General features: G+C 39.9%; 1 protein-coding gene across 1 annotated transcript; it reads right to left on the bottom strand.

The window, feature by feature from the left end:
- Positions 1 to 6,775: 6,775 nt before the first annotated feature.
- GCM1 (glial cells missing transcription factor 1) lies at positions 6,776 to 21,180 on the bottom strand. Its single transcript, XM_070932287.1, has 5 exons — positions 21,079 to 21,180; positions 19,196 to 19,448; positions 12,053 to 12,165; positions 10,896 to 11,015; positions 6,776 to 7,504 (listed from the first exon to the last, which is right to left on the bottom strand). The coding sequence occupies exons 1-5, from the start codon at positions 21,178 to 21,180 to the stop codon at positions 6,776 to 6,778; spliced, it is 1,317 nt and encodes a 438-aa protein (XP_070788388.1).
- Positions 21,181 to 22,554: the final 1,374 nt, after the last annotated feature.

The raw sequence follows: 22,554 nt of genomic DNA, 5'->3' as shown, positions 1-22,554 counted from the left end.
CCTAGTGCCTTAAGAGGTGAGACTCTAATCTATCTAGTGATTTTTCAAAAGATTCTTCCAAGGGTTATAAATTGGGTCAATAGGATTATCTCCAGAGTACTGAAGAAAGCCTACAGCAACTGAAGTCCTTGCTTAAGGCCACTCTGCAGGGGCATGGCAATATTTTAAGGACATTGGAAAGAGGACCTTTTGTCCTTGGATGGTATTTCGAGCCAGTTTAGTATGACAATCTATAGAACTGCTCCACTAAAAACCAACCATCAAACCTGTCACTATTTCTCCATCACCTTGACCAGCCTGATGGGACAGGGCACTTAAAACTCTGTTTTTCTGCATATCTGTTGCTCTATTGACACGAAGAGATAATGATCTATAGCTCATGGCCCTCTATGACCTGAATATCACCATGGGCTCTGATTGATCTGACTTTGGCTGATCTCAGAAAAGCTAAGCAGAGCAGGCCTTGATGAGTACTTGAAGGGAAGGCCACTCAACTACTAAGACCCCAGGCAGTTAGGGAAGTTCACAAAATATTCCAGAAAACAGAGAGAGAAACCATTTGCCCATTAATGTATGTGGACATGTCCTGGTGATCTCCAAAAGATGAGTTGAAAGTGAGGGACTGTCTGTCTTCTTGCCAAAATGATCATAAAAAACGTAACCTCTATTTATCACCTTTCACATCCAAGTGAGTTCTAACTATTTTCATAGGCTTCATGTAGAGCTGTCTTTGAAGACAAGCTAACAACAAGCTAAACATCTTTATCGGTTGAGAATTTTGGATAAATATCAACTGGCACAGTCATATTTTGCTCTTACAAAACAGTTTTGTTTGCTTGTGGTTTGTTTCAAAGACAGATTCAATGTGGTTTTTTTTTCTTTCAAAATTCTAAATTGACTTTTCCTGAGTCTCAGGAAACACAAATTTTCTTGTGATCAGAGCCACCTTGAGATCAGGTTTCTTCCCAATAAAGAGAAGGAAGGAAGGAAGGAAGGAAGGAAGGAAGGAAGGAAGGAAGGAAGGAAGGAAGGAAGGAAGGAAGGAAGGAAGAAAGAAAGAAAGAAAGAAGGAAGGAGGGAGGGAGGGAGGGAGGGAGAGAGGGAGGAAGGAAGGAAGGAAGGAAAAGAAAGAAAAAGAAATGGAAGGGAGGGAAGGAGAGAGGGAGGGAGGGAGGGAAGGAAGGAAGGAAGGAAGGAAGGAAGGAAGGAAGGAAGGAAGGAAGGAAGGAAGGAAGAGACTCCAGCCCTCCCAATATCTAAGAACTGAAAAATCTGTACCAAGTTCCTTTCCTTTCCTTTCCTTCTTTCCTTTCCTTTCCTTTCCTTTCCTTTCCTTTCCTTTCCTTTCCTTTCCTTTCCTTTCCTTTCCTTTCCTTTCCTTTCCTTTCCTTTCCTTTCCTTTCCTTTCCTTTCCTTTCCTTTCCTTTCCTTTCCTTTCCCTGTCTTCTTTCCTCTCTCCCTTCTTCTTTCTAGTTGGGAAATCTAGACAATGAAATAGATTTTTTTTTAATGTGGCCCTTCTTAAAAGATTGTATAACATTCTCTACTCACCAGGAAATGGCTATGGGTTGCCATTCAGATGGCATTGGAGCTATCACTGGTTTCAGTGTCTTGTAGAAACCGCTACCCCCAACCCACAAAGCTTATCAGGAAGGTGGCAAGACAAGGTCTTCCTCCCACTGAAAGAGCACTGTTGATTGTACTTTCGCCCAGGATCCCCATTCCCTATTTTCCCCACCTTTGCGGAATGAAAAAATACCGATGACCCGATAGGCTTCATAGTTATTGAATTATCCAACCTAGCACCTTCCAGATACAATAATTCTGGAGAACCCAGATCGTTGATTAAAGAAGCTGAAGTCCAACACATCTGGGCTATATGTGCATTTGTTAACTCCAGTTGTAGCCTTATCACTAAAACAATGAGCAAGTTAACTCTTGGCATAGATTAGATTTATGCAGTATACTGTATAGGTAGTCTTTGACTTTACTGTAATTGAGCCCAGAATGATGATCGTAAGTCATTGCAGTAGTTATGTGGGTCACTGGATCCAATTTTATGACTTCTTTTGTGGCGGTTGACTCAAATTTACCCAATTGGTGTTTTTTAACCAGAAATCAGAAAAAAAAATACAACCCATTGAAAATTGTGGCCATGTGACCATGAGATACTGCAAATGACTATAAAGGTGACCTGGTAGCCAAGCACCGCAAATGTAATCACAAAACTGCTGGGGTGTGTGTATGTGCGACTCTCGTATTTTCAAAATTGGGCGGGGCAGAGATATTGTAATGTTGCTTCGGACAGTGCAGGTAGTCCTCAACTTACAATCACAACTGAGCCCAACATTTGGTTGCTAAACAAGACAGTTGTTAAGTGAGTTTTGCTACATTTTATGACCTTTCTTGCCACAGTTGTTAAGTGAATCAATGCAGTTGTTAAGAGTTGTAAAGTGAATCTGGCTTCCCCATTGACTTTGTTTGTCAGAAGGTCACAAAATGCGATCGCAAGACCCTGGGACACTGCAACCTTCATAAATATGAGTCAGTTGCCAAGATCTGAATTTTGATCAGGTGACCCAGGGAATGCTGCAGCAGTCGTGAGTGTGAAAAACAGTCATAAATCACTTTATTTACTGCCGTTGTAATTTAGAATGGTCACTAAATTAATTGTTGTAAGTTGAGGACTGCCTGTATGATGTTTGCTTCTTTGTTCAATTCTATTAGCCTGTTTCCCCGAAAATAAGACATCCCCTGATAATAAGCCCAATCGGGCTTTTGAGCGCATGCGCTAAAATAAGCCCCTTCCTGAAAATAAGCCCTCCCTGAAAATATTTAAACGCATGCACAGCCGGTCCCCACCATTTCCTCTGGTTTCCTCCACACGCCCCAAAATAATAAGACTACCCAAAAATGAGGCCAAGCGCTTATTTCGGAGTTCAAAAAAATATAAGACAGGGTCTTATTTTCAGGGAAACACGGTATTATGTTCCCTAACTTTTGTATTTATGTTGCTATTTATGTTGCATTACTCTAATTTCTGTTACGATTTTAACCCGATTTATAGAGTTGGGTATGTATACCACTCAGAGTTAAGGATGACTGGAGCTATCTATAAATTTAATAAATAACAACAATAATTTTAATATACCCATTTAATATAAACATTTACAAACTCTGAAAATGTTGAGGTTTCATCTTGTCATAGAGGTTTTGTGCAGCATCTTCTTGAAGCTGTTTCACAGAGCCGCATCACCTCCAAGAGCCCGTCTAAACTGAAAATTCTTGCTTTCTTGTTGAGGCCTCATCCAGCATTTCCAGGAGCCAGTAGATGTTTCTGCAGGAGTGCAATACATGCACAAAAGATGTTCTAGCTGAGGGAAATACCAGCTATGGGTTCAGGATGATCCAAAGAGCCTTGATGAAGAAACTCTTCTATAGAGAGGGTCTCCAAACTTGGTAACTTTAAGAGTTGTGGACTTCGACTCTCAGAATTCTGGGAGTTGAAGTCCACAACTCTTAAAATTGCCAGGTTTGGAGACCTGTACTCTATAGCCATAAAAGGTTAGCTGAGAGAAATTGTGGTCAACTTCTCACTGCGTCCTCCCAGAACTGAAATGAGATGTATTATTAAATGGACCATTACATCTCCAGTCTAATATTCATTTCTCATCTTGGCTTCTTCTGGATAGTCGGTTTAAAGCAGAATGGAGCAACTCTGTCTCTAGGCATACATGAAACTTTTGGCTTAAATTTCAAAAACTTTCTGCAAGGTAATTTAAGGCTTCTTAGAAGAAGTATCTGTTCCTTACACAATGTTGTTAGGAAGGGAAAGATTATGTCAGGGAAAAGAGAGAGGGAGAGAGAGAATGGAAATGTGAAATGGAAGGAGTGAAAAGAGAAAGTTCAGAAAAAAGAAAACTATCTTCATCTTCATCTGCACAACCTCCATGGGTTAATCCTGAGCAAATGCAGAATTCAACAGGAAGAATCTTGTTGCTCTTTTTTAAAAAACCTCTGAATATGTACAGTTTTCAATTTTAAACTTAGAAATCCTACCAAAAGTGCTGTTATCCATTTACTTGGCATTGAGCAACATTTTATTTTATTTATTTTTTATTTTATTTCAAATTTATATACCGCACCTTCTCCCAAGGGACTCAGAGCGGTGTACAGCCAGATAAAAACATACAATACAAACATTAAGAACAATTAAAAGAATATATATTAATTTGGCCCCAGTTTAAAATGACAAACCAATTAAAAATTAAAAATTTAAAAATATGTTAAGCCAGCCCAGCTTGATGAAAAAAGAAAGTTTTAAGGGCACGGCGGAAAGCACCGAGGTCTTGGATTCTCCTTATCTCAGGGGGCAGCTGGTTCCATAGGATAGGTGCCCCCACAGATAAGGCCCTTCCCCTGGGGGTCACCAGCCTACATTGTTTGGCTGATGGCACCCCGAGGAGGCCCTCTCTGTGGGAGCGCACGGGTCGATGGGAGGTTGTCGGTAGCAGCAGGCGGTCTCGAAGATAACTAGGTCCTATGCCATAGAGCGCTTTAAAGGTGGTAACCAACACCTTGAAGCGCACCCGGAAGACCACTGGGAGCCAGTGCAGCTCGCGCAGGAGCGGTGTTATGTGGGAACGCCATGCAGCTCCCGTAACTACCCGCGCGGCCGCATTCTGGACCAGTTGGAGCCTCCGGGTGCTCTTCAAGGGAGCCCCATGTAGAGAGCGTTGCAGTAGTCCAGGCAAGAGGTGACGAGGGCATGAGTGACTGTTACCTGTCTGTTACCTGGAATGTATCATTCAAGCATGATAAATTGAATGTTTGTAGCCATGTATGTGCTTGCCCAGTTTCCTCCTAGTTGTAACATGTTTTACAGTGCAAATAGAAATGCTATGCTATGGTAAGCAGCCTGCAATCCAATGTATGCCAGTATAATCTCCGCAGCCATTTGCTGTTTGGGGTTCCAAGGACACCAAGCAGATCATTAAGGTTCATTCAAACCACCTGCACTAAAAAAAATGAAGAACCGAGAAGGCAGCTGAAATATGATGTACATGGCCATCACCTCCTGGCAGCCATTACAGGAGATAGGCACATGGTAAATGTGGATACCTAAAATAATTTCAGCTAGAATTATGGGATGCAATTCCATCACACCAAGATCTTTGGTTTCTTAAAATCTTTGGCTTCTTCCAACATCTGTTGTAAGTACTAATGTTATACAGTAGTTCTGGGTATCCTTGTAGTAATCATCTACTAATTAATTAAACTTATTTGTTTTAGCAGCAAAATGTGTACCCATCCCATTAAGTACATGTTGGATAAGAACTGTGTTGGTTTATGAGGCTTTTGGGAGTTGCTTTCTGTTGAGTAATTGGCCCCCAAAAATGAAAGAAGGAAAGCCATTCCATAAGACGGTAGGATAAGCAATTCAAGGGCATAAAAAGATGAAAGATCTGCCGATCTATCTTCGCCAAATATACAGGCCAGTGGTGAAATCCAAATTTTTTTACTACTGGTTCTGTGGGTGTGGCTTGGTGGGTGTGGCTTGGTGGGCATGGCAGGGGAAGGATACTGCAAAATCTCCATTCCCACCCCACTCCAGGGGAAGGATATTGCAAAATCTCCATTCCCACCCCACTCTGGGGCCAACCAGAGGTGGTATTTGCTGGTTCTCCTAACTGCTCAAAATTTCTGCTACCGGTTCTCCAAAACCTGTCAGAACCTGCTTGATTTCACCCCTGATACAGGCTGATCTGCCCCTATTTTCCCTCTGCCAACTTTTGAGTTTCCGTTTTCCAAGTGAAGGAACAGTCTTTTATTGTGTACAAAGAATGACTCACTTACAAATGAGCATTTTTAAAATCATTTTGGTCTCCACCAGGGCAGTTTTTAATGTGAGATATTCAGAGGTCATTATAACAATTTCATGGACAATCAATAAATTAAGGTGTAAAAATATCCTTTTAATCATAATCAAAACACCAAAACAGCAATGAATACCAGTATTTGGAATTCTAGAATATAAAAATACCATTGTGAAATTACATCTTGCTACTCAAAGCAAAAGGTGAAAACATGATAAGTTAGTTGTATTGTTGGAGAGCAACCATCCTGGATGGAAGGAGGGCTCAAGCAAGACATCAGCCCGGTCCCGGACTCCCTACATAAATACAAGAGCACAAAGTCTGACAGCCACCCCCTTCTCCAAATGCCTCTGAGCCTGATCTGGTCTTTATCAAATGAAAGCTGCCAACCTGTGGAGATTCCTGTACCATAGGCAGAAAACAATAAAGTAGTTAGTTTGAACATAACACATGTAAGTCTCATTTCTCATGCCAGTTTGATACAGACTAAGAAGAGTCTACTTGTAAATGGTCATTCCTAATAAAATTAGTTCTATATTTTTTTTAAAAGTTATTTCTCACTCTGAGAAAGAAGAAAAAAATAGCTTTAAAACGGGATGGATACACAAGTAGGTGAAGCACCTGGGCTCACTGCGTGCAGAGGAGTGCATCCAATCAGTGGAACTCTCAGTCTGTGCTTTCATGATTTATCCACGAGTGCAGGCATAATATAGCCAACTTATTCGCTGTGAAATACTTCACCCAAATTGCTGCATGCATTCAACCACAAAATGTTGAATCAAGAAATTCAACTACAAAATGTAAAAGAATACTCATGTGGGATGTAACTTAAGTGACATCCAGAATCGAGTGGCAACACAATGTTTGTCTCACAACTTGGGGGAGATGATAGAAGAGCTTCACCGCAAAGGAAAGAAGTTGAAAAACTTCTCATTGTTACAGTGGTCGAGATTTGTATACTTTGGGTCTTCCTCGCTGGGCCACTCATTCCTTTTGAGGGGCAAGGAATTCTGGTAATAGTGATGGGCAGTGTCTCCAGCGAGGTAAGGGTCCTCTGGAGACAGCTGGCAAAAGGAATGGTTACTGTTACAAAACAGGGGTGCTTTGATTTCAGATATATCTTCCCCAAGTATATTCCCAGGAGATCTGAAGGAGTGGTAACCAACCTTCATTGAGGATTCCCACTTACTAGGAACATGCTGGGGACTTAAATCTACTGTGTTAAAGGAAGATAGTGTCTCACTGGGTAGACCTGGCAGAACTGTAGTAGAGCCACTGACATATGGAAGATGCCTTCCTAAGTCAAGGTTTTGATTCCAGCTTTCTGGTTCCCCGTATTCAGAACAATCGGAAGCTAACAATTCCACTGGGTCTCCACCATCATATTCACCACTTCCAACTGGCTTGTACATGTCCAAGTATTTGCTGTAGCCCATATCTTGAGTGTGCTCCAATACATAGGGCAACTTTCCGGAACTGAAGCCTTTGGTGAAAGTCAAGCAATTATTTAGCTCTTGAGTTGGGTTCTCTCTGAAGTATCCATTGAAGCTACTGTGTGATATTCGCTCTTCGTGTTTGGGAACAATTAACAATAAAGTATCATCACTTTGTATCTCTCCTGTCAGGGACTTAAGAAAAATCCATCATATTACAATTCAGCTCTAATAAAGATCCATTCATTCTCAAAGCAAAATTATAGCTGAACTCCAAAAGTTACTACTCAAATTATAATGTGAAGTCACTCTGCTCTTTGGACTTTTCAGCTTTTTGAATGTTCTCAGTTACTGTGAGGATCAGTTCTCACACAGATGGTGAAAACTCAGAAAAGGGCAAATTTGACAGTTTGGGAGGGGGAAAGCCAGATAGGATCAGTCAACTTAACCCAGAGAGGGAGTCATGTTCTCCATTAGGAAGAACTTTTAACTCACTTTTTCTGCTTTTTTCATTTTCTCCTTACATCTATCTTGACCTTAAAGCAGGATCCTGTCTTTTTCAGGGCTGGATGGTTACATCTGCTGTATTATTATTTTTTTTAGCCAAGCAATAAGTTGCTTGTGAGTAGGATTAATGAGAAAATGTAAAATTTCCTCCCCCCAGAAATAGAGCCAGAAAGAAAAGCCCCAGCAAATGAAAGCTATTCCTTTCTAAGGGAGTTGATAACTAACTTAATAATGACATTATTACACCCAAAATTTTGGGCAAAACGTTTTGCATATAATATAATGCTAGATAAATCAGAAAATGCATGGACGAATAGACTAAAATTTACATTAAATTATAGCTTGAAAGAAAACTTTTATAAAACGATGTATCATTAGTACTTGACCCCAGATAGACTAGCGAAAATGTATAAAGGGATTTCTAATACATGCTGGAAATGTCATCAAAATCCAGATTCAATTTATCATATTTGGAGGCCTTGCAAATATGTGAAAACATACTGAATAAACATAAGAATTACAATGCAAAAATATTTAAGATACAAATATTATTGAAACCTGAAGCTATAATATATAGTATGTACAATTTATAAGAAATATATGATATTGATTTGTGATGTAACTAGATGTTATTATAGTTTAAATAGGGATATAATATAGGATAGTGATATATAGGAATAGAATTTTTTGTTAATATGATTGCTATGAAAGATATGGATACTGATATGGAAAAGCTGTTCTAAGTGTAAATTTGTGTTATGTGTTTTAAATGTTGGAAAATTTAATAAAAACTATTTTAAAAAAAGAAAAAGAAACCTGAAGCTTTTCTTTTAGGTATGATGGACAAGCCAATTGAAAAAACAATTTGGGGTGCTAGTCCTTCACATGGTAATGGCTGTGAGGGTTGTACTTGCCAAACACTGGAAAGAAAAAGGGATGCCAACTGTTGAAGAATGGATTTTGAAATGAATAAATTAAAAAGGGGAGGAGAATTTACTGTTTTTTCTTTTTTATAGCACCCAGCCAGGGTGGATCCTACGTGTTAAATGTTAAATTTATTTGATCAATTTTTTCCTCTTTTTTTGTATGCTACTTTTTCTCTTTTTTTTATTGTTGCTAGTGTTGAATGTATGTTTTTGTTTTGTTTGTTTTTCTCCCTTCTCTTTTATTTTTTATGACAAAACAACTAATAATATTTTAAAAAACAATAACGTTACAGAGATAATAAATTCATATTTAAAAAACAATAAATTTACAGGGAAAGTGTCCTTTCCATTGAGCTTGAATCCTGGTGATTCCATGTAAATATCCTTTTGGGTGTCTTAGAAATAATATTTATTTATTTATTTATTTACACATCAAATTATGCAGCTGCTCATCTCACAAAAAAAGTGATTCTGGGCAATGTACCAAAAAGATATAAATCAATAAAACATAATAATATGGAAGGGGTTGGCCATTGCCTCCTCCCAGAAGTTGACATGTTGACTTCCCAGTTGACGGTTTTGGTGTTTGTTTTTTGTGGTCTCCAATACAAGTGTTAACTAGTGTGACTTTGTGGTTTTGTTTTGTTTTTTATTTATTTAGATTAGCCAAATTTGACTAAGTGCTGCCTCTTAGCTTGACTTCTCTTTGGATTATTACCTTATAAAGAAATGGTTTATTTATTTATTATTTATTTGTTTAAATTTCTATACCGCCCTTCTCCAAATAGGACTCAGGGCGGTGCACAGCCTAAGTAAAAACAAAGCATACAAAATTTAAAAAACAGTAATAAAATAATTAGATATTCTGGCCGTAAATTAAAACAACCCAATTTAAAACCAATTTAAAATTTAGCTCAAGCCAGCCCAGCTAGTTGAAATAAATAAGTTTTCAGGGCCCGCCGAAAAATCCGGAGGTCTGTTATTATACGTAACTCCGGGGGAAGGTTATTCCAGAGGGTGGGCGCCATCACAGAGAAGGCTCTCCCCCTGGGGGTCGCCAGCCGACATTGTCTGGCGGACGGCACCCTGAGGAGGCCCACTCTGTGCGAACGTACTGGCCGGTGGGAGGCTATTGGTGGCAGTAGGCGGTCTCGTAAGTACCCCGGCCCTAAGCCATGGAGCGCTTTAAAGGTGGTCACCAACACCTTGAAGCGCACCCAGAAGACCACCGGGAGCCAGTGCAGCTCGCGCAGGAGAGGTGTCACATGGGAGCGCCTCGTCGCCCCCATAATCCCCCGCGCGGCCGCATTCTGGACCAGCTGGAGCCTCCGGGTGCACCCCAGGGGGAGCCCCATGTAGAGAGCGTTGCAGTAGTCCAGGCGGGAAGTGACTAGTGCCTGAGTGACTGTGCGTAGAGAGTCCCGATCTAGAAAGGGGCGCAACTGGCGTATCAGGCGAACCTGATAAAAAGCCCCCCTGGCCACGGCCGTCAAATGGTCTTCTAAAGACAGCCGTGCGTCCAGGAGGACGCCCAAGTTGCGAGCCCTCTCCGTGGGGGCGAGTGATTCGCCCCCAATAGCCAGCGATGGCGTCAGCTGGCTATATCGGGACGCTGGAAGCCACAGCCACTCGGTCTTGGAGGGGTTGAGTCGGAGCCTGTTTCTCCCCATCCAGGCCCGCACGGCCTCCAGGCACTGGGACATCACTTCAAGGGCATCGTTGGGGTGGCCTGGGGTGGAGATGTACAGCTGGGTGTCATCAGCGTACTGATGGAACTCCACCCCGAAGCCACGGATGATCTCACCCAGCGGCTTTACATAAATGTTGAACAGAAGGGGCGAGAGGACCGACCCTTGTGGCACCCACTTTTTGTCACTTGATTGCCACCAAAGGAACCATCCCAATTTAGGAACATAACTACAGGGAGGGCAAATTGTACTAAGGCTATACTAATACCAAACCTTCAATCAATTCATTGCTTAACACACTGTAAGCCGCCCTGAGTCTCCGGAGAAGGGTGGCATATAAATCATTTTTTTTTTTAAAAAAAATCCCCACTACATGCTGAATCCTCACTGGATGCTCAGCTTCAGGAACCCAATCTATGATAACGGTACATGGTCGTTTGGGTATTGGATTCTATGAAAATTTACCTCCATCTCTCTGTTCCTCTTCAGTCTTGGAGAAATTGAAATATATGCTTTTTGTATTGACCTTCTTGCTTCTGCTTCCAGTTTGGTTTCTGGTCTTGGGTGATCATGAGCTCCCTTTGACTTAACAAATAAATGAAGAGAGGCATAATGATATAAAGACAAGAAGCAACTTATAGCATCATGCAAATCAGTGAAAGAGGTGTAAATTCCAGAATGGGGCCTCTAATCTAAATGACCCAAGGTTTGGGTGGAAATGTTGACCCAAGGAATTTTCTGTGGCTACCATATAATCCAATGGGATTTACCTTTAATAATTAAGGACATGGTTGGGCTCTAATGATTTAATGGAGGCACACTATGGCCAGGTCTCTGTAGATCAGGGAACAAAGACAGAAATTTAGAAGCTTTTCTGGATTTAGTTGGGGGTGTTGTGCCAAGTTCTGTATCATTTCTTTCAAAAAACGTCTGGCAGTTGCTGGTATGACCCAACTTGTATAAATTGGCTCCAAATTAGAAAGACTTCCTGGAGCCCCCATTGCAGAACATAAGGCCAAACATTCCCTGGTTTAAGAACATCCTGATGGACAAAAACCTGATTAGTTTACTTCAGTGGTCAGCAGCCTTAAACACCATTTGGACCCGTTTCCCACAGAAAAGAAAACACCGGGAGCCACAAATCCCTTCCTGTGCCTGACTATTTCTTGAGCGGCCACAAAACTAGCATATGTAGTCGAATTAAATGTTCTGTTTTCTTCTGAAACTTTTCTTTTCTTGGATTTATCCATGGTTGGCCTACCGGGGGTTGAAAAGCTCAATAAATAGTGTGCCGGTGGGTGTCGCACATTGGTGGTTGTGATGAATATTTTGAGTGAGTGACAGAGAGCTGCAAGCAGAGGGGTGAAAGAGCCACATGCGGCTTCAGAGCCGCAGGTTGCTGACCCCTGGTTTACATCCTGGGTCCACTATGGCCAATGAGATGGATATTGGAAGCTTCCAAGGAGAACCAAAGGGTGTAGTCCTCTTTCATCATTGTTCCTACCAGGTTTTTGTTCCTACCTTTTCAATATCATGCAATGCTCATCATCAAAATAAATAAACAGGTCCACGTGAACTCACTTGCTTTAAATGAATTCAATATTTGTTTTGGTTTTGCTTACCTGAAAAAATATGAACCGTCCTTCATGTCTCCAGAAATTTGTTACAGGATATCCACCATGGCCTCGACATGGGATCAGTTTCAAAGGTCCATTACAATTAGGACATGGTTTCCCTGAAGGATATATAGACCATTCTTTAATGGCATTCAAAACATAGTGTAAGGTTAATCCGGTCTTCAAGTCATATAGCAATAATCATCATCATGAGCATCTAAATCATAGTTTATATAGAATTCCCAAACCTGGATCCCCACCAGATATATGGACTACAGTGCCAGAAATTTTAGCAGTGGCCCTACCTGGGGTTGGATTAAAAGGAGTCTACAAGTGGATTTTGGCTTTTTAACAATGTGTAGAGCCCACTGAAACAAATGGAATTACTTCTATCCATTGTTCTGTCCACTAAAAATCATTGAAACCTATTCAACTTTTACTTGCTTATAAATCCTAAATATTTGTTCTAGAAATAAAGGATATCTCAGTCATACAAATTATAGAATTTGTTTTCCAAAATTCAATCCCATGCCCATTTAGCAGGGAATATCCTCTCTAACTAGGGAAGGATTTTCCTTTGAAAAAATATCCATAGTCTATAAAACTGTAACTTTTGCTATTCCACTATTATAGATATGCATTTTTAAAATAATTGCCTGTATATTTCGCAGGTCAGAAGGAGGACTGAGAAGACATCCACAGATTCCTCACATTCTGGACATAAATTGTTTCAACTCCTCCCCTCAGGATGACAATTTTTTCCCTCATGCCATCAGTCTGCTGAACACCTAATTCTCACAGTCTAATGTCTATGTATGTTTACCCATGTAATATAGCTATATGTTATCATTTATTCTTATTATTATTTTCTTTATTTCCCCTTCTTATTTGTATTATGATGATGATAATTATTATTCTGCTGCTTTATTTATTTATTTATTTATTTATTAAATTTTTATACCAACCTTCTCCCGAAGGACTCAGGGCGGTGTACAGCCATATTAAAACAACATATACCCACAAAATTTAAAAAACAGTTTAAAATATATTAAAAATTTGGCCCTTATATTAAAAACTACAAACATCCAGTACATGCTTTGCATGTACACCATGAGCAGGGGTGAAATCCAGCAGGTTCTGACAGGTTCTGGAGAACCAGTAGCAGAAATGTTGAGTAGTTCGGAGAGCCAGCAAATACCACCTCTGGCTGGCCCCAGAGGGGGTGGGAATGGAGATTTTGCAATATGCTTCACCCAGGAGTGAGAAGGGAATGGAGATTTTGCAGTATCCTTCCCTTGCCATGCCCACCAAGCCACGCCCACCAAGCCACACCCACAAAACCGATAGTAAAAAATTTGGATTTCCCCACTGACTGTGAGCTTCTGCACTGGAGACAAATTCCTTATGTGTCTAATCAGACTTAGCCAAATAAAGTGTTCTGTTCTGTTCTGTTCTGTTCTGTTCTGTTCTGTTCTGTTCTGTTCTGTTCTAGTCTAGTCTAGTCCACCTATCCATGATTTCATAACATAAACCCAATTATGTTTACCCAGAAAGAAAACCCTTTGAAATCAATGGACATACGATTACAGCCTCAATAAATATCACTGTTCATATTTTTCCAAGCAATAATATTTAACAAGTATCTATTTACAGCGTTCCAAAATTGCCTTGAGTTGTTTTGTAAAAGAACTTAGTAGTAGAAAGTTATACTTTATCTGACTTTCTCTACCATTGCAATATTTTTTACAACACTATTAACGATAAGCATCAGCTTGTAAAAGTATGCTTTACATTACTTAACATTTTAAAAATACTTTTCAAATATAATAGCAAAGCATATTATACCACATCTGTAAAGCAAGTGGGAAAAGAGAAGGAGATTAGTTAATTATAGGTAGTCCTTGACCTATGACCACAGCTGAGCCCAAAATTTCTGTTGCTAGGCAAGGCAGCTGTTAAGTGAGTTTTGTCCCATTTTATGACCTTTTTGTCACAATTAAGCAAATCACTGCAATTGTTAGGTGAACCATGTGGTCACTAAGCGAATCTGGCTTTCCCCATTGACTTTGCAAGTGGGAATCCAGTTGGGAAGATTGTAAATGGTGATCACATGTCATAAATACATGCCAATTGCCAATAATCACATTTTGATCACATGACCATGGGAATGCTGCAATGGTCATAAAGGTGAAAAACGGTCATGTCATTTTTTTCAGTGCCGTTGTAACTTTGAACGGTCACTAAAGGAATGGCTGTAAGTCAAGGACCACCTGTAGGTGCCATCAAGTCAGGCTCAAATCCTGGAGACCTGGAGAGGAACAAAGGTAGATCCAGCAACAATCTGTATACCTCCAAGAAGATTTTAGTAATCTGTTCTATCCCACCCATCCACTTCACCTGTTGAATTTTCTGCCTTCTACATTCTTCAGTATTGCCCAGCATGGGACACCATCTGTTAGCGTCAGATACCCGAAAGATTTGATTTTTTGTTTGCTGATCGTAGTCTCAAGGAAGCAGTTAGTCAGTTTTAGCTTATCCAGGATTTATTGGTTCTTCTTGCAGTCCATAGTAGTAATAAAATAGCACTTAGACTTATATACCGCTTCGTAGTGCGTTACAGCACTCTCTAAGCTGTTTACAGAGTCAGCCAGGGGTGAAATGCTCCTGGTTCAGACCGGATCACCCGGTCTGAACCAGGAGCCATATTAGCGATGGTGGCGGGTGGTTCAGAGAACCGGTAGCAAAAATCCCTGCGCCCCCCCACCATGCCCAGCTGAGCCGCACGATCATCAGAGGCTTTTTTTTTTTACTTTTAAAAGCATTTTTTCTACAATCTCTTCTGCCGAAAAAATGCTTTTAAAAGTTAAAAAAAAAAAAGCCTCTGATGATCGTGCGGCTCAGCGGGATCATCAGAGGCTTTTCAAAGCATTTTTTTCTGCAACCTCTTCGGCCGAAGAGGTGATAAAAAAAATTGCTTTGAAAAGCCTCTGACGATCCCAGCTGTGTTGCCTGATCGGCAGAGGCTTTTCAAAGCATTTTTTTCTGCAACCTCTTCGGCCGAAGAGGTGATAAAAAAAATTGCTTTGAAAAGCCTCTGACGATCCCAGCTGTGTTGCCTGATCGGCAGAGGCTTTTCAAAGCATATTTTTCTGCAACCTCTTCGGCCGAAGAGGTTGTAGAAAAAATGCTTTGAAAAGTTTTTTTTAAAAAAAAGTTGGCCACACCCACCCAGTCACATTAGCCCCACCACCATCAAGCCACACCCACAGAACTGGTAGTAACAAATTTTACATTTCACCCCTGGAGTCACCCTCTTGCTCCCAACAATCTGGGTCCTCATTTTACCGACCTCGGAAGGATAGAAGGCTGAGTCAACCTTGTAGTACTTAATATTCATCTCCAAACCAATGTCTCTGTCTTTTTTCTCTCACACTTTTTTTAATGTCCAACTTTCATAATCGTGTTACTTTTGGAAAGGCTGTTACCACAGCTATTCTCATCTTTGTTGTCGAAATATCATTCATGGTCTTGTCTCAGGTGTTACCTCCACTGCCTAGCTGCTCTCCCACCAGACTGGAGTAGCAACCACTTTTGGAGGGCAGGTATCTCCCTTCCATCACAAATGTGAACTCTGGGCACATTTTCTTGCTGAAATTTTAAAGTCTTCTTTTTCCCTTTAAATCGCCTTGAACACTCCTGTCCATTTTGACTGATGTGTTTTGCAGACTAATCACAGCTCATGGATTATGTCCCAGAGCCAGAAACACCATCAGTGGCTATCGTAGTATCTAATATCTTCTAGAACTGCTATCATGTGTGGTATAATATCACAATAAGTATAACCTTTGCATTTTGGATTGAAGGTAGCAGCAGGCTTCCCCCTCTCTCTTAACTATGGCTTTTCTTTCTGTATAAGTGAAGCTCTCCTACCTTAAGTGACTGCAGAACTGTCAAATGGTGAATCGCTGCACTTATTTGAAAAAAAAAAAGTCAAGGGAAGCGTACAAAGTTCAAGGAATGAAAAAGAAGAATTATAAACAATTTCCCCAGGTTTTAATCCAGAAATCTTCTACTTCCAAAGAAAGTGCTGCAACCATTGTGATATATACCATAGCATACATTCATAGAAGCTATGAAAGACCAGCAAGGCAATAAGAAAGATTTTTTATTTTAAAACTCGTTGTTGTGCCTTGATGCCATGGGTATGCACATATCTATGAATACATATGTATACATGCGAACTAATTTACAGTTACACTGAAAATATATATACTGTAAATACACACACACACACATGTATATATACATGCACGGTGGTGCATGCATATGTACATACATATACATGCATACCCATATAAAAGCATATTTATTTAGGAATAGCCTCATGGAAAGAAAGTGATTGGCCACTGCTTTTTAAGAACAGACAGGTAGGAGGGCACAGCAGTCATGAATTGTCCAATGGGAAGTCATGGAAAAATTCCATCATATGGAATTTCATTAAACTCACACATACATACACACATACAGCTTTCCTTCCTTGGATAAATAATCTTCTGCACACATGCATGTGAGCTATCTGATTTCATGTTCCCCTTCTTTTTCTGAAACCTGCCTGTTGATCTGGTGTTTTTCTCCCCTTGTGTGATTGTATATGTGTGAGCAACCCAGGGTTATAATATATAAGACAGGCAATCGTATATATCTTTTAGATAAATTATATTTAAATTTTATATATAATGTTATATATGGCAATTTATATATAATTTAGTTTATATATTTATTCATTCTATAGTCCAATTTGTGAAGAGTTTCAGTATAATCTTTCCAACTTCTTGGAACCTCATTTTCTTGTATTAGATGTCCACTGTGATTAGTCTTGAGTATCCCTATGTTAACTGTAAACTTTTCTATGGTTTTGGGATCATCTTAAAAATCACTTTCATTATTCTTTCCCCTGTTATTTATTTCTTATTTATTGATTCTTTTGATTGAGGTATCTTTTCTTGACCTTTATTGCTTGACACTGAGAGTCTGCATTCAGCATCTCTCTTGCAGCCCAAGCCTTTCATCCTCCATCTTTTTTTGTTTGTCATGATAACTTGTTTTGACAACCATTTTGCTCCTTTCCTCCTTGAGATATTGTTCTGCATTGTTTTTCATAAGATCTTTTTCTGTCCCTGATTTTTCTTCAGGTTCTCTTTTGCAGAAGCTAAGAATGGTGAATGGCTTCACCTGGATCTCCTATTCTACCTGTAGGTCCTTCAGTCCAAATGTTGCTGACACTGTCTATCTATCCTATTTAATTCTCTACGTTTCGCTAGTAAATTTTATAGCAATTATTCATGTTCTGCTCCATTGCTCCAGAAGGATTCTTATATTTAAAACAGGTATATGGAATATAAATAGGTGGAATATGGACGGCAACTCCTGTTACTTACAAGAATGCCTTTCGAACCTAGGTATATCCGACAGACATCCTTAAAAATAAAATAAAATGGGAGACTGTGACTGCACAACAGGGCTTTGTTTGAAAGTGTGTCCATCTGATCTAAAAATGAAAGGGAGGGAAGGAGAGAGGGAGGGAGAACGAGAGGAGGGGCAGGAGGAATCTTGGCAGTGTATCTTTTGGTCAGTGTGTATGCATTACATGTAATCACTCTGTATATGTATAAGCCTCTCTCATGACAGCTGGTCTGTGAAAACAACCCCAACAAACTCTTAAATTTTAACTAAGTACACTTATCCCCAAAAGTTGCTTACCCTTGGGCTAATTGTTTAAATAGAAGGAGGTTTCCATTCCATTGGATAATAGTTCTTGGGGAGTAGATATTTGATGGAATCATCAGCACAATAGTTTGGAAACCTTTCTCATTTCATATGGTAGATCAAAACAAATATCGAAAGATTAACAATAGCTCCCCAAAGGTACTTTGAAGATAATAATGATTCACAAATTCTCTTAGTCCTATTCCATATATTAGTAGAATGGGTTAATAGGGGAGGAATATGTCAATAAGGGAAAAATCTTTCACCACTGACATGTCTTTGAATATCTTCATGTAATCCTGTCTCCAGTACATGTCAGGAAATTTTATAAAACTCCTCATTGTGGTTCTTTTTTTTTAACTACCAAACGCCTTTAAGGAATTTTCCTCGAAGAAATTGGGAAAATGTGTAATTGTGTAAATTATGGGATCTCATTTCTTATTTTCTATGATGCATTTAGAGGATCTTCTTAATGAAGCTACTTCAGAACACAAGTGTTAGCCTCGTACAACTAAAAAAAAAATAAAAAATAAAGGAGCAGTCCTCTTCTGATTTCTAAAGCTAATCTACAGACAGAGAAAGAACAAGGTTTCCCCTGCTCTTCTAGTATTTATTTATGTTTAATTTTAAAAACCACTATTGTGGAGATCTGTTCCAATTTGTAGCTTCTGGGAGGTGAACAACAACAACAACAAGAAGAAGATGTATGCCCTCAAACTATCAACTGATTGAAAACCATAGCAAAAGATAATTTTTTAAACTGCCTTATGAACACTAGGAGGAAGGAACTTTGAACATGAGGTGGAAGAATTACATGAACCTCTCAGGTTAAACACTTCCATCACATGTGTCTACCAAAGACCTGCCTCTTGTCCATGAGTCCCTGGTCTCACCTGAGGGGGGGAGTCAAAGCTCTTTTCAGGATATTCTCATCAAACTTTGAACCCCAAATTCACCAATTGGCAACCACTGTAGAAAGTATTTTGTGGTCATCTAAAAAAAAAACAAAAACTTTGGTGTCTCTTGATGTGATGCGCTGTACTTACATTTTGGATACTTCGGTTTCCACTGCCGAAATCAATTGAGGTTAAACCCCACCTCCCCTAGCACAATGATTTACTGTTACTTGGTGCATCATCTTGAAGATTTTGCATTAATTTATTTCAGCGGAATCTCTACTGAATTTTTGAAGGAGCTTAACATTAGATTGCAGATTTAGAAAAAAAACCAAAAAACAAGGGGGGGGGTTTAGATTGATTTTTGTGATTAAAGTTAGTTGGATTGCAAGTAGAAAGGATCTTATAGGGATAATGCTTGAGAATATTTTCTATGCAAAAGAAGCCACCTCAAGGAGCATAGATGAAGAATCTTGTCCCTACTTACTTTGCTGTTTCTGCCTGGCTTTGTCACATATGGCTGGTCTCAGGTACAACTTCCTTCCGTCCGAAGTGGAGCAATCACTATCACAGACCACGACACCAAGGCAGGATTTTTTCAATATGCGCGAGTTGTGATTGTTGGTATTCCTCATGGCCCAGCTACTCAGGTGCCTCTGAGCATTTTTATCATCTGCGCTGTAGATGTATTTTACATAGGAATCAGGCCATTCCTGAAACCAGTCTATCTGTTTTACATCCTGTGAGGAAGCCAAAGAATTTTACATTTGAAACGAAGAAAGAGAGAGAAAAAGTAATACAGCTGTTTTTCATTCTGCAGATTTCTGAGTTTGTGATGCAGGCTGAGATGATTTTGAAAAGTTTAGACTACACACTCAAAAAGAGGACTTGCAAAAGGTTGGAAGAGAAAATATTTAGGCATTAACTTCCTATCCATGGCCCTTAGCCTTTAGTCATATATATACAGTAATAAGATTGGATGTTTCACTGAAATCAATGGAAATTTAGTTAAGCATGATGAGCGAATATCTCTTCAGCTTCAAGACTGATTAATTATGTTCAAGCCACAATATCTGTCTTGTTTTAATATCATGAGATGGCGGTACAAGGACAAAAGTAGGTTTCAAGCTACCCTTTTTTTGGGTGGTTTTTATACATTATTAACTTCTATATTTAATTCATGGATTATTACTTGCTGACCTCGGGCCATTAAATATTAGGATGTCTAAGAATAACAGAACTAGGTTAATTACATTCCCCAGGAGGGGAAATGTTAATTACACTCATCTTCAAGAATTCCAAATATATCTGTCTTCTTGCAAGATGTGGTTTTAATTCATGTGTGCACAGGGGAAATGCAAATTGATGCGGCATTTTTCCTCAGAAAAATGACACATTAGCTTGTGACTATTAGTTTGGTCAAAGAATAGAAAAAAAATTATGTTGCAATAATACAGCAACAATTGCTGGAACAAGAATACAAGCTGCCAAGCCCATTTTGACCAATTTAATAGGGCCTCACCAATATTTGATGAATTCTCTACACCTCTCTGTAACATCAGGATCAACCAGTGAATTTCAGAGGTTTCAAATGAAGGTTTGAATTACGTGTTAGCTTTAGATGTTAATGTTGACAATGGATTGGATGTTGACTCATCCCATTAATCAGTGTTTCCCAATGCTGGCAACTTTGAGATATGCATGCTGGCTGGGGAATTCTGGGAGTTGAAGTCCAGACTTTTTAATGTTGCTGGCATTGGGAAACACTGAAATAGATCAATACAGATTTAAATAAAATAGTATATACACAGAAATGTATTCTGCTTAGGTCAAGAAACAGTGTACTGAATGGATCACACATAAGACTCTATCGTGGTTTATTTAGTCTTGTTTAATATGAATCCAAAGCAACAATGTTAGTTTCAACACACAGCCATCTTTCTCAGTTCAGATGCATGCCATGCCATGCCATGCCATGCCATGCCATGCCATGCCATGCCATGCCATGCCATCCCATCCCATCCCATCCCATCCCATCCCATCCCATCCCATTCCAGCATATTCTGAATCAAATTAGTGATTTAGTGGACATGTTCATGTAATTTTCTTGAAAAAAGAATGGAAATGATTTGTTATTGCTTTCTCTGAAGAAGTTTTCAACTTTTAACCCACCAGGTAGTCTCTTATCCAAATACCAAGTAGGTTCAACTCCACTTAACTTCTGATGCATGTAGTAGTATATGGAATAATACCAATAAATGCTGCATTAATAATAGCGACTAAAGATAGACCATGGTTTCTGCAAAAGTTAATATGGAAAAATAATAATTTATGATGGTGTAAAATAAGCATTATGTTAGAGCTACCTACCTTGGGAAGTTTGACGTCATTAATATCCCAGCTGAGAACGTCCTCATTTTTAGAAGACAAGTTTTCTTGCTCCATGCTAACATCAGCAGCAACTCTCAGCATGTCAGGATTTGTCCCCTGGATGTAACAAGAACAGTCTCCGCTGTCAGTTTTTGAAGTGGTACGGCAGTCCCAGCTAGCAAGCAGTTTAGGGCCAGGAAGCAATTTCCCGAAGCTAAATCATAGGTTGCTCATTAAAGATAAAATCAGTATTCTTTTGCTAGAAAAACCCGTTCCATTAAAAGTTTTGCAAGCAGCAAAGACAATGGAAACTGTAGCTTCCAGACAAGAATGTGGTGTTTGGGAGATGGCATTAATAGCAGTCTATAGCAGAAGTCCTTTCCATTGTTCTAGAATTTAAGGAATCAGAAAACTCTCTTATTTTACATTTAATTCACTCTCAAATAATGTGCCTTAAGATGTTGTTGTACTGTTTGTTACAAAAATAATGACAAGGATTATGGCAGCTCTTGTTCCCTCTCTCGGACCCATACCTATCTTAGCTAATAGTAAAACATGTAAGATTGATGAGTGGGAGGGGGACTTGGGTTCAAGAGATAGTTCTCTCTACATTCTGGTAGAGAGAAAGAAGTTCCCTGAGGATGGGCTCCAAAATGAGTCAGAAAGTTTGGAAGACTAAATTTCTGGTCCCAGTGACTGACCCAGATTGGATCCTGCAACATTAACCTGGGACACATGTATATTTGCCTCCATTTGTCATGGATACGCCGTAATTTGGTTTGGTTGAAGTTGTAGCAGTGGGAGATAGAATCTGCTCCTTCCTTCCTTCCTTCCTTCCTTCCTTCCTTCCTTCCTTCCTTCCTTCCTTCCTTCCTTCCTTCCTCCCTCCCTCCCTCCCTCCCTCCCTCCCTCCCTCCCTCCCTCCCTCCATTCCCCTCCACCTCCGTATTGTGTGTGCAATTTACAGGGTTTTAGAAAAGTACAAGGCCTTCCATTTTTGGAATGTAAAAGACCTTAGAGCAAACATGCTTACAAATGTAAGTGTTATGTCCATATAAGGGCATCCGCCCTGATTGGCTGCCAGCCATCGGGCGGGAGATTTGAATCCCTGTCTAGGGGCGGTGCGTCTGCCGGGAGCGAATATAAGGAGAGCTCCGGCAGTGCGCCAGCAGTCTTCTTTTACTGTTACTATGTAAATAAAGTTGCTACATGTATCGAGCTGGTCACGTCTTCTGTTCCTGCGCCTGATCTAACACTGGCGACGAAGGACTAGAGAAGAGAACCTGAGAAAGACTCACGGCACGATCGCCCAAGAGCTGAAGTCACTTCACCACAGCGACTTCCAGAATGGCTACCCCGCAAGCCCCGATGACCGCGCTGAACCCGTTCGACCCATCCCGGGAGAAGTGGAGGTCATACATGGTCCGATTCCGGCAGTTCCTGCGAGGCAATGGATACCAGAACCTCGATGATGAG

The sequence above is a fragment of the Pituophis catenifer genome, unplaced genomic scaffold (assembly GCF_029215685.1).
Source record: "Pituophis catenifer annectens isolate HBS135680 unplaced genomic scaffold, rPitCat1.0.hap2 SCAF_1, whole genome shotgun sequence".
NCBI lineage: Eukaryota > Metazoa > Chordata > Lepidosauria > Squamata > Colubridae > Pituophis > Pituophis catenifer.
This window is presented reverse-complemented; position numbering and strand designations above follow the sequence as displayed.

Excerpts from the sequence above, each read along its gene's own strand:
- GCM1 (XM_070932287.1), bottom strand. The coding sequence starts at position 21,180 with ATGCTGAGAGTTGCTGCTGATGTTAGCATGGAGCAAGAAAACTTGTCT. Across the intron at positions 12,166-19,195 it reads AGCCAGGCAGAAACAGCAAA|GGAAACCATGTCCTAATTGT; the intron begins GTAAGTAGGGAC and ends TATATCCTTCAG. Across the intron at positions 11,016-12,052 it reads GACGGTTCATATTTTTTCAG|TCAAAGGGAGCTCATGATCA; the intron begins GTAAGCAAAACC and ends TTATTTGTTAAG.